Source organism: Ananas comosus, linkage group 6 (assembly GCF_001540865.1).
Source record: "Ananas comosus cultivar F153 linkage group 6, ASM154086v1, whole genome shotgun sequence".
In the NCBI taxonomy this organism is placed as follows: domain Eukaryota; kingdom Viridiplantae; phylum Streptophyta; class Magnoliopsida; order Poales; family Bromeliaceae; genus Ananas; species Ananas comosus.
Window position 1 is genome coordinate 11399783 of NC_033626.1, and position 13042 is coordinate 11412824.

The 13042-nt window shown below is 37.6% G+C and overlaps 1 protein-coding gene across 6 annotated transcripts in view; it reads right to left on the bottom strand.

The window, feature by feature from the left end:
- The window catches only part of LOC109711190 (probable DNA helicase MCM9), a 32198-nt gene continuing 19536 nt past the window's right edge, over positions 381–13042 (bottom strand). The window contains exons 17-23 of one of the 6 annotated variants that reach the window (XM_020234116.1): positions 7924–8081; positions 7684–7836; positions 6644–6862; positions 6404–6499; positions 1972–2042; positions 1199–1264; positions 381–747 (exon numbers count right to left, since the gene is read on the bottom strand). In XM_020234116.1, coding sequence (XP_020089705.1) covers positions 6804–6862; positions 7684–7836; positions 7924–8081 — 370 coding nt within the window. In that variant the 3' untranslated portion in view covers positions 381–747; positions 1199–1264; positions 1972–2042; positions 6404–6499; positions 6644–6803. Of the gene's footprint in view, positions 748–1198; positions 1265–1971; positions 2043–6303; positions 6500–6643; positions 6883–7683; positions 7837–7923; positions 8082–13042 lie in introns of those variants that run through there. The other 5 variants (XM_020234117.1, XM_020234118.1, XM_020234119.1 and 2 more) reach the window with 5 other exon arrangements.

The following is a 13042-nucleotide window of genomic DNA, read 5'->3' on the forward strand; positions in this document are numbered from 1 at the left end:
GGATATCTATATGCTTGATTCTGTCATGAATACTTGAATATAGTGCCTCTGTCAGATTGCTTGTTTTACTAGCCTGCTTGGATAGTCCTGATCTCGATACTTCTAAATTTCCCACATATCTCGCCTTCTCCCACGCCTACACCTCGCGTCACTAATCGGATGCGTCGGACACGAATGGGGTGCAAATCGAATACGACGGACGCCAATCGAAAATGACTACCAGAATATTTTTCTATGTCCACACTCCAAAACCCGAGAAAAATCTCAAAAAAAAAATAAAAGAGAGAAGGAGGAAGAAGATAAATCATAAATTCTTTTAAATCGAATTAGATATGATAAAGCACAACAGAGAAATAAAACATATTTATAAAATAACGGAACTCCTTAAAATATTCTGAATCTAACATAGAGATTACAATTAAGATATCCATAATAAATATCTACGAAGAGATACATTTTTTAACTAATAAGAAACGTATAATTCATTCTAATTCTTAACTTATTAGAATAAATCGTAGTACATATTTTATATGGATCGAATTAAATTGAAAACCACCAATATGAACGCATCATGTAGCGACAGGTTGAACCTAAACTTGTTACCGTCGAACCACGAAGACAAAAGTGCCAATATCAAAGGACATAACAGCATCATGCATGCTGCCGTACATTAGTGGCTATCTAAACAGAGAAGCGTCGCCTCCACAGAAGGTATCCACCCTCCATCATCCATCTCCTTTCAATACTCTGGACAAGTTAAGAAAATATTTTTTTTACGTAGAAAATAATTAGAATGTCTCAAAAAATCTATTTTATATTTTAGAAGGCCTAAAAAAAATTCAATGCGCTTTTAATCTTTTCATTACCAATACTATAAACTTGCAATGACGAACATTCAGGCTTTTTTGTGTTCTCTTTTTTTTTTTAACAGAGAAAAATAATACACTATCCAGTACGTTTATTTTTTATAAAAATAAACTTTGTTTGAAATATAAAATAACTAGATTTCGAACTTAGAATCTCGATTATCAACCATCAAGTCCTGTGCCACTTGCACCAGAAGTGGTCAGTTCTTTTGTCTTTTGTGATTTTCAACTACCACAAAATACAAAAGTGAATATTTTAAGCCCTCAAAATTATAAAATAAGGTGCTTTTAATTACCACAGGCCTAAAAATTTTCAAATTCAGGGTGAAAACCTCGAGCGGTCCATGGCTGACGTGGTGGACGAGGTCCCGAGTGTAATCTCTTCAAAGAGGGTCTCTCTGCAACAGAATAAAATTTCAGTGGAGAGCTCCCAACGACATCTTATTGGAGAACTATCTCGTTGTCCTCGGAGAGGAGCTCTATTTGTAGGGAAAAATTTTCCGTGGGGAGCTCTCCGTACTCCGTTAAGGAGATCCAATTCTTTGTCACATATTATTTTAGATTAATTTCATACAGATCTCTACAAACATAATGAATTACAGATATATATCTACAAAATTCAACTTTTATATGTTATTCCTGCAAAAATCCTGATATTTTCAAATATATCCCTACCATTAAGATCCGTTAAAAAAAATTAGTTAACCATAGATAAAATACTTAAACTTAATTAGTTAATAAGATAAATTAACTTGTTTACACTTTTTTAATTAAAAGTTAGAGGCTTTTAGAAGAACATATTTGTGATACCAAAAAATTTATTTCACTTATAAAATAAGCAATGTTTTAGTAATAACAAATTAGAAAAGAATATTTAAAAATATTAAAACTTTTATTAAAACAACATATGAAAATCAAATTTTATATAAATATATTTATTTATAATTTATTATATTTGTAGAAATCTATATAAAATTAATCCAAAATAATATGTGCCGAAAAATTAGATCTCCTTAAGGGAGAACTGAGCTCCCCACGAAATTTTTCCCTACAGATAAGAGCCCCTCTCCGAGGACAACGGGATTCCCTCGAGCTTCTTCCCCACCTCCCGCTGAGGCCCACAACACACCACCTACCGTCCCAATCTTTCTTTCCCCATCTCGCCTTGTCGTTTGCCTACTCGAATGCAGGGAAAGAGAGAGAAAAGGGTCAGTTCCACTCACCAGCCGGTGCTCACATGGAGATTACTTCCTCCTATCCAAACCCCACCCCACCCCACCCCACGCCCCACAAAAACAAAAAAAAAATAAAAGAAAAAGAAAAGAAAAGCAGAGACATGCCAGATTTTGGCCCCTTCAGTTTTGCTGTACGGTACAATACTGATGACGGAATTTTTTTTTTGAAAATTAAACGTCTACTATTCCAAAATCTATGAACACATTTTAGTGGAAGTATTAACTTGAGCTTCTGCTTTTGAATTTCAAACTTCATTTCATTTCCGCTGCAGCAAAAATAAATTTTGAGATGCTGCAAGTAAAACGGGAGCCAAACAAGCAGTCACACAAGGAAAAAAAAAAAAAAAAAAAAAAAAAAAAGCAAGGCAAAAGATTTGAAAGCGACTGGGGGCTATTGGCTATTGAGTCTCGAGACCCCCCCAACAAGAAGCCAGGTGGTCCATTTACTAGTACTACTCACCCCCATACATGGGCCGGGATGGGGCCCACAGGAAAAAGGAGGAAGTAAAGTTTAAATAGAAGAGGTCGGCCGTGGGGGCCCACGGGAGAATGAAAGAGGGGGGAGGTAACAGTGATTGAGGTCGGGCCCACGGAGGAAGGGCGGAGGGGTCGGGGGAGAGCAACAGAACCGGAACCTCGTGGCTGGCACTTCCGCGAGCTGTGGACTTTGAATTTGGCCGCGCATCTTTCTCGGTGGTGGCCCACCGAGAAAACCGCAAACAGAGCGCGGGAGGAGCTGTCACACGGAGTATATAGCTAGAAAACAAAAACTGAGGTAGGGCCCGCGATGAGGGGAGGAGGGGGCGCCAACCACCCCGAGGTTGAAAACAGGAGGCTCACAAGTCACAAAGAGTGGGGAAAGAGGATACACATAGAGAAGCTGGCATGGGGATAACGACGAGGAATGGAGCGGCTGTGGTAGCGGCCCTCCTCGAGCCCACGGCGCTGGGGAGAGAGTAACTGATCTCCTAGAGGCGCCGTTTCGCCAAGTTATTTAAAATGAGAGAAAAAAAAATAAAGTTAACAGACAGATCAGGGAAAGAAACTCTAAATTGCAACAGTCGTGTATGAGCGATGTAGCATTTTCAACCAATCAAATTGTATTCTTACAGTTCACCCATTTCATCCTGATTTTTTTAAAAATATTTTTATCATATTTTTCTCCAAAAAAAATAATTATTATAGATAATATAGTATAGCTACTACGCTTCCAACTGAAAAGGGTAAGAATTGGTGTTAGTACCTGGTAGAGTATTAGATTAGCAAACAAGGTGTTCTTTATATAGCAATGGTACCACATCATTTATGTCTAAAAGTCAGTTAATTTTTTTTTTAAGTACAATAAAATTTGTAAACTAAAAATAAGATGACATCAGTGATTTCTAAAGGACAGTTTAATTTGTCGGAGACAGAGTACAAGATCAAAGATATTAATTTTATTTTAAATAGTATAAAATAGAAATTTCACACAATTTGAATATTTTTATATCATTAAACTTGCAAACGGCTCACCACGACTATTAAAATTATTGATTTTAAACTCCTTTAATTACTAGATAAATAATATCGAAAAATTACAAAAATTCATTTTCTAGATACTTTAAATATTTTTCATGATTTTATGTTGCGGGCCGAAAGTTACGGTGGCTTTGCCCAGTTGTAGGAGCTTTGCCCAGTAAATTCACTCAATCCGTAAAAGAAGCATTTTCTCATGCTTTGAGAAACTTACTGATAAAGAATCAAGCTGTTATGAAGTCAGTACATAAGCCGCTACATGTCTTCTTCTAAAATCAGAAATCCTCCACTCTGTCCACTTTTGTCTAAGATTGGTAATCACACATCAATGCATCATACTATATGCACCCAAGTGTATGCTTGCTTGTACGCAAACTTTTGCTCACCAGAATATCAAATCAATTCTAAGCTTCGGTAGAATTGTCGAGGTAAGCTCAAAAACAACTGAGATACAAACCAGTGTTGTTGCAAACCAATGTTGGCTGGACAACTGTGCTTTGGGAAGACTACCATTTTAGCATGCCGTATCTGGTGTGCAGTTTATAGCCAATTCCAAGTAGACAAACAAATGTTTTTTTTTTTTTTGGGAAATAAATAGCATGCTACCCGCTTCGTTTATTTCATTTAGAAATAAACTTAGCTGAAAATATGAATGAATTAGGATTCGAACTTGGGCCTCGGCTACCAACCACCAAGCCCTTTGCCACTTGCTCTAGGGACGATCGGTAAGTGGACAAACAAATGTTGTTATGATGGGCTGGGCTATGCATTAGAACTGCGGATTGACAGCCACAGAATGCTATGCTGGACTCCAACAGCTAGACTAACTTGGTCCAGCCATCCAGGTACTTATTTATGGTCCGGTCCTGCTTGTTAAGACTTAAAACTAATTTGAACTATTTCTTACTTGATCAATGTTAGATTTTATTGGGTTTTTGATGATTTAAAATTCATTAGACCTCTTAGGCAGCCCAATACTTGATGGGCCTTGTTTAGGAGCCCAACTAAAATTTTCATATGTATTATTTAGTCCCACATTAAAAACTAAGTGTACTGTTGTAATTATATATTGCTTGGAAGAAAATAAGAGTTATGCTCTCAACTAAATGCACGCACGCACGCACGGCACGAGCACGAACTGGGCGGGCGGCGGCACACGCAGTCCATGCACCCGATTTATTTTATTTTTATTTTTTTCGGTTTTATCTTTATTTTTATCCTAATCCATAATCCCGTATAATCTTGGACTTATCTTGTTCTATACGGAATTAACGTGTTGAAGCAAGATTCTTGCCTTGGTTATATATATTGGACGAGGTTGCATGAGTTCAATATGAACCCAAGCATACCTAAGAGGAAACCCCTATCATTTACCTTGCCTTTTCCTGCTTTCTCGTCATTGATCTTTTGCGCCAATTTACGCCGAGCTTTCTCATATTTTCGCTGGATCTGAAGCTTGTTAGGTTCATCTTGCACCACCTTGAAATCGTGCCGATGGAGTGAAACGTGATCGTTGTATCGCTGGAAGAAATTGCTGAAAAGCCTCGTACGTAGAGGAGCAATTTCACTTCTATAACAGTACTCTGCACGCCTCAATCCACAGACATTTTCTAATCCTTTTTTTTACAGTATTCGTTATTTAATTTCTTTCTCGGAATTTTTCTAAAACTGATATTAAACTTTCGAATTGTTATTAAAAAATATTTTAATAAAAGATAAGAAATATTTTCCAACAATCAATCTCTAAGTAAAATATGATATCAAAGTCAATCCTAAGTTCCTTCTTTCCAAAAGGTCCTAAGCTTGATTGTTGATTCTACCATCCACCATTTTATGGCTAACATTATTGTCTATTATTTCGTTGTTTCTTCCGTTGCCGCTTCCTAAGGCACAAAACATGGTTCACTTAATACCTACTTTACAACATGCACATGAGCGAGAATGTTAAGACTAAACTCTTTGACTGTTTTTATCAGACTGATATTTTGGGTAATCCAAAAGCATAAAATCACCCATCTTTAGGGGTCGAATTGGGGCCCGGCCTAAACAAGGCCTGGCCCAATAGGCCATGTTTGGGCCGGACTTTAGGTATTAAAAATGTAACTTTGGGTTCGGGCCGGACTTAAAAATTTAGGCCCGAAAAAATTTTGGGCCTATTTGGGCATGTCCAAGCTAGACCCGAGCCCGAGCCAAAAACCCGATATATTAATTATCAAAATAAAATATTTAATTATATACATATTACTTATCTATTAAAAGAAATAAATAATATAGTATATCATATATAGTATATATTGTTATTAATGATATGTACTTATATATATATATGAGGATATATTATATATTACAAAATATTTAGTTCTATATTAGGATATATTTGATGTTAGATATTAATTTTTTTGATGTGATCAAACTAAAACTAAGTATTTTATTTTAATTTTATACAAATAAAAGTATTTATGTATTATATGATAAATGAATAAAATAGGCCTCCACAAAGCCCGATGGGTATTGGGCATTGGGCTTGGGCTTGGGCCGGACCTTAATTTTTTAAAAACATTGGATAAAAGCCCGACCCGAAGCCCAACATTTTTATTTGGGCTGGGCTTGGGCATAGTATAACCCGACCCAAACCTGGCCCAGTTCCACCCCTACCCATCTTAGAGTTTCTGGCGGTCAAAAAACAATTTCGAACTAAATTTGCACTCTTCCTCGATGTGATATATAAAGTGACAAAAAAGTACATATAATTAGAAAGAGTGATTAAAAAGCCTGATAGCTTCGTACCTTAGATTGATATGGCGGTCAAAGAAACCAAGATTATCATCAGAACGACAGGAAATTATACAGGGCACACTGAGTCCATACAAAAACAACGGCAACCTAACATGAAACAAGAAAATATGTTAGAACCAGATCAGCTGATATCGAATGAGGATCAACAAAAATGCAGCCTATTGGTTCTCAGAAAATACAAGTAGAAAACAATGTGTTTATATTCCATATGAACATTGTGACAGTGCAGACCTGTTAATACATAGTGAGAATGTAGGCATCAATCATCTGATTACTCCCAAGCCAAGACAACTTTATATCACCATCTCCTTGGCCGTTAGTTATGCATTTAGCTACAGGGCATGCAAAGGCTTTCCGGATTTCCACAGTTGCAGCTTCTAATCATCCAATATCATGGAAACGTCTGGATCATCCTAAGCTTCTCAAGGATTATCTTTTCTTGCTTGACATCTATGGCATGTCAAGGCATACTAAAGTTGGCAGGAGGAAAAAAGATTTTTCACCTTTTTTTTTTTTTAATGTAGGCAGAAAAAAGATTGTAAAATAAAAGAATTTAAAGACTATCAGTTGTTACCAGAAGTGACAACTAAAGTTGCAGTAACATATTTTTATAGGAGCCTTAAAATAAAAGAGTTATATATATCTATAGAGCTAGACTGGTATACTATCGGTAGCACGGAGGCCTCCGTGCTACCAAGTTGTTTTCAATGATGCCGCTTCCAAATCAACGATCGGCTCCGTTAGACTTGATCTACACTATTGAAAGTATTTGGAAACTAAATTTTATAATTTTTCGGTATCATTTACCTATCAAACGAGTAGTCTAAAAATGAACAGCTAAAAATAAAAATTTCATAAAAAATGATGATATAAGACTTGAATTTAAGATCAGGGGTACTGATTTTACTCTAAATAGTAAAAAAAAATTTCCTATAAAAATTTCATCTGATTTGAATTGTTTTACACCGTTAAATTTACAAATGCATCACATCTACCATTAAAATTATCAATTTTGAGACCTTTTGATCACTAGCCAAATGATGTCGAAAAATTATAAAATTTAGTTTCCAAATATTTTTAATAGTATAGATCAAGCCTAACGGAGCCGATCGTTAATTTGGAAGCCGCATTATTGAAAACAACTTGGTATATACCAGCCTAGCTCTATATATATATATATATAAAAACCTATGTACACTTGAATGCAGAACAGCCATACTGTAACACAATTGTTCAGCTATTTAGACAGGAAAACTAAAATGTTAGGATACACTCCTGGTCAGGGTTATCAGTGAAGTTAGAGTGCAAAGCATTTCCCACACTGTCAACAATGGCAGATGTTGTCATTGAGGACTCGATGCATAAAATGGCCGCAATAGCATCCAGCTGCGTTACTATGTCTCTAAACATGAGTCTTGCATGTGCTGGAAAATACAGAGGTAAACCCCACCTATACCGCCGAACATAAATAGGAAAGTATAACTGGTGAACCTTTAGATGGTAGTATTTACCTTGGGCCAATCTTATCAAACTCTCAAGCATCCGTACAGTAGTTCTAGCCACATTATGGTTTGCTGATCTCCGCTGCAGCTGATAGTAACTTGAGATAACCTTTTCCGATTCCTTCGTCAGCACTGGTTTAAAATGCTGCTTTACATAGTGTATGTACCTACAATAGCCATAAGACATCTAGGACTTATACCACCAGGTTGGGCTAAACATCAAAACAAGTCAGTCCATACTGTTCTAGCAGAAAAACTCACTGTACATCATAGTCCAAAATTGTCATTTTAAGTGAATTTGCCGGTCCAAGATTTGGTTACGCAAGTGACAGCATGTACTAAACTATAAGAGCAGCTAACAGAGATAACACAATTAACGAGTTGGAAAATGCTTGATTAAATGGCTTTGATGTAGATATATGAAATGGCTTTGATGCAGACACTAATGAAATCTCTTCACATAGGATACAAGTGAATACTCTTTAAAAGCCATTTCAGATTTGATCTTCATTTAATCATAAGCACAGTCACCAGTTGCAGGTGTTAGATATAGGTTAAAGTGGCACGGGCTGGCACTCTGCTTTTTTTTTTTTTGCTTTTTTGCTTCTTTTTTTTTTTTTTTACTTTTGCTTTTTGCTTTTTCTTTTTGTTTTGTTCTTTGGAATATCCGAAATATTCTGGATACCCCACACCCCTCCAAAGACAATACAATCGAAAATTTACTTATTAGGTAAGTAAAAAATGTAAGTTATTGATCCCGAGGATCTAAAAAGTAAGTAAACACTAGAGGGGGGTGAATAGGTGTAAATCCGGCAAACTCGAAAAATCTCGATGCAAACAAACACAATAGCGGAAATTAATAGCACACCGAGAATTTAAAGTGGGAAAACTCCAATTCGGAGTGAAAAACCCACGGGACCGATCACGCAAAGAAATCCACTAAGAAAACTTGAGTACAAGTGATTTCGACCAAAAACACGCGACTCAATTTACCGATTCTTTGTTGACGGTGATCTTTGCCGTCCTCGATCGATAGGAATCCACCAATCGACCTTGCTGCAACTCCTCGCAGCGTCAACGCCTCAACTCCTCGAAGCGTCCACCGAATCCTCAGCTTCGCGCGAGATCCACGCGCCGAACCTCCTTCCGGAGCTTGTAGAATCGAAGATTTCGGGTGATTCAACTTTTGAAAAAACATAAGCTATGAGGGTTCACCTTTAATCAATCATCTACTTGATTCTCGTAAGAAATTTGAGTAAAAACGAAGAATCAAGCCGATGTTGATTGCTAGAAACTCATCATGTAAATCGAAGCGAAGAAAACGAGTTTCTAGGGTTTGGAATTGTAAAATATTCAAAAGCCTTAACTTTAGACGGCCCACATAGCTTATTTATATGTTTAGAAACTTAGAAGTAGACTAGGATTGCAAAAAAGTCGATTTCAAAAACTCGTGTCGTCCTCAGAGACCGTCCTGTCTGAGGAGACCGGTCTGGTGAAGACCGTCTCTCAAGTGAGGAACCGGCTCCTCTCTGCGTAACCAAAAACCCACGTTCGGGAACACGGTCTCTCAAACTTGAGACCGTCCCTCGCTGCGTGACAGAACCACAAGGTCGGGAACCGGTCTCTCACCACAGGGACCGGTTGCATCAAGGATTACGCAGTGAGGACCTTGGGAAACGGTCTCTCCATCTCAGAGACCGGCCAGAACACATGAATGTTCAGAAATTTGTTTTTAAAGCAATCTAAGTCTTCTGAACTTATTTTAAACATGTATCTTCACCACAAATGATCTTTTCTACATACCTTAGGTGTCGATCTTTCCGAATGAGTCTTTGTCCTCCAATTGAATCTTTTCTCAAAATCTTCTGCAATCAACTCTTCAAGACTCCAAACAACTTTACGAAATCGCCAACCTATAAAATCCTTAACAATCTCCCCCTTTGGCGATTTCGTGACAAAATATAATACAAAATTCGTATACAACCAATAAATCATAAAAAGAAGATCATCGCAATCACCAAACGATAATCTCCTGCATAATCAATCCAATAAACGAAATTTACACTATTACACCCTTAATACAAACTCTATGACTTAAGCACGGAGTCTGAGTCTTGAGTTCTGCAAAACATTCTCAAAGCATAATCAAGATTCAAGTATCAAGAAGTATCAAGTATCAAGAAGATCAAACAATCAACTAAAGTTCACACTTCATAGTTCATAGTTAAACTAAACGAAAACACCAAACACCTAAAGCATTAAAACAAAGTCATCTTAACTAAGCAAAGCCCTAAGCTAAATGCATCATACATCATTAAGGGACCATCCATCCATCCCATCATCTCCCCCTTTTTGTCAGAAAGCGCCAAAACGACAAAAGGAGAAGGTCGGTAAATCCTAATCAGAATCATCTCCTGAAGGTAAATCGGCCCGACAACATCCCAATTTGTCAAAAATCATATTCAACAAGCGCTTCATCTTGCTCACATCCTACGAATCGCAGTTGTTCTAAGACAACTTCTGAAGCTCCTCAGACAGACGTTGCTGCTCGCGATAAACCGAAGAAACGGAAATATCTTCCTCAGAAATATCCATAGAAGGACGGGAAGAAGTAGCAGTAGCAGGAGGTGGAGCTGCAGGAGGGGAAGAAGCACGTTGGACGGCGTACGAAGCGTGCACGAGGACTTCACAAACGTCCTTTCATTAATCCGACCCAAACTGGGCTCGTACGATGTACACCTAACATCCACCTCACGAAGTCACAAAATCCGCATAATTATCATAGGAAACGGTAACCTCTCATTTTGCCCGAGGTTTTGATGTCTTTCGCCATCCGCCGCCATATCAGAAACGGAATATTCATGTTAATGTTTCTTGCACTCACAAAATCTGGCCTACCCAAGAGATACATGTACAGAATCCGATCCCATCTCAAGATTTTCGTGTTCGCAAGAGGCATGATGTTTGTAGCAAACCACAAAATTCAGAAATCTGTACTCCATTTTAAAATCCTTGGACATAACCATAATTCCGTTTGATTCAGTACCCGGCATGCAGATAGTGTTCACGACACGGTTCCAATCGCGAAGTGAGTCGAACCCAGCCTGCAAATACTCCACTCCATCAGTCTTAGCTTCCATCTCAAGCACCGAAGCTATTGTCGCAGGAGTGATGGATAACTCAACACCACGGACAGAAGTCTTAAACACGTACGGCCCCCGTCAGAATCACTGAGGTGACCTGCCCTCATGTAAAATTCTCTGATCAGCTCCAAACAATAACCTGTTTGCTCCGGAAAATCACAAATCTGATGAAGATTCCCCTGTTCAAACAGATCCTGAAACCCGGCACACAACTAATAATACTGGCCACCCCAAATCTCGCTCTCCAATGCAGTGTTTCGACGAATACATTGACCGTCGGTTAGATTGGAACATCCTGTAAACTGCGACGTGGTGGTTCAGAGCCCTGTTCTCGAATCTCAACACCCCCGGACTTACGACGACTGGACGATCAGTTGCTTTTCCTTTGCCTTTATCCACAGCTTTTCCTTTTCCCTTGCCTTTCCCAGTGTTCTTTTCCTTAGCCAACACTTCAGGAACAAAGGTCTCCCCATTCGCTCGTCCTTCTCAGATTCATCACCCGGGGCATACTCACTCCCTTCATCTTCCGGTTGTTGCTCAACCGGCCTCTTAGCTGAGGCGCGCTGTCGCTTGCTACCGCGACCACCCCAGCCATAAGAACCGCAAGCACGAGTACCCACGAGTACATTTTCGAAGACACCCCTGTTAAACACAATGTATATACATATTGAACATAAGAACACTAGATTTTTGTGATTCCAAACACTTTAGCAAATTGTATGTAATATCCTATGATAATCCTAGAGCCACATAACTAAGAAAATCATGGACAGATCAAGCATCAAAACAAATAAAACCACAGTTTGCAAAAATGAGAAAAATTAGGTTTTGATGAAGAAACATGGCAAAAACAAACAACCACTTGTGTCAAAATATGAAATAATGCATGAAAGTGTTGACTAACATATCTAGAGCAAGAACAGGGTAAAAATAGAAGAATATAACAACATCATGAGATCAAATCTCCAAAAACTCAAAATAAGCAAAAATCCGGATTATATGATATATAAAGAAAACAAAATCCGAGAATCATACCAAAATCAAGTTGAAATTGATGAAGATTTGAAGCAACAGCACCCTAGGTATGGAGAAGCTCTGGGGAGGAGTATGAACACGATTGAGAAAGTAAAAAGAAAGAGACCGCAAAAGCCCTTATATCGGTCGGGCGGAGGGACGGTCTCTCCTCCCTGAGACCGGTCTCCGAGCCAGAAATTTTTCAAAAATTTTAAAAACTGCCCGAAAAATCAAAGATAAATGTAAGGGTATTTCTTAATATGTAATTATCCCAAATAATCTTTTTCATCCAAAAAAAACTTTAATAAAAATTATAACGAATTTTGAAAAATCAATTTCAGGATATTCAAAATTCAAAATTTTTAAACCGAAAATCAATAAGAATTCTTGATACATATAAAATAAAATCCCACACATCATGCAAGATCTTAGAAACAAATGTCATTTTATCATCATTATTTGTTAAAGAGAATGAAATAAATATTTTTCAAAATTGTGAAATTAACATAATATGATTAAATTGAGTTATGCACATCGTCTGAGACAGGAGTGCTCTTTGAGCATCTTTATTAACATTCCACCTTATATCACCTACAAGCAGTATAGCTCTTTGAGCATATTATTCTTACATTTTCTCTTTCTGGAGGTACTTTTCTTTGTCTCACATAGATACTATAATCAACATGTGGTAGCTGCACACACTGACCGGACGACCGGGGTGGTAGCTCTTTCCTCCATGTGGTGGTAGTTTTCACACTCCCAGCAGGGATGTAACTCTTTCCACATCTTGAATTTCAGAAATATTCATAGCTAGAATTAGAAAGATCCCCCTAAATCAGTGAACCCTCAAGTTAAAAATATTATAGTTATTTCAAAACAGAGAAAGATTTATTCATCTCAAAACTGATAATCAAACAAATGATTGCAACATTCAAATTCGACGCATGAGGTGCTGAATATGATTCAACATG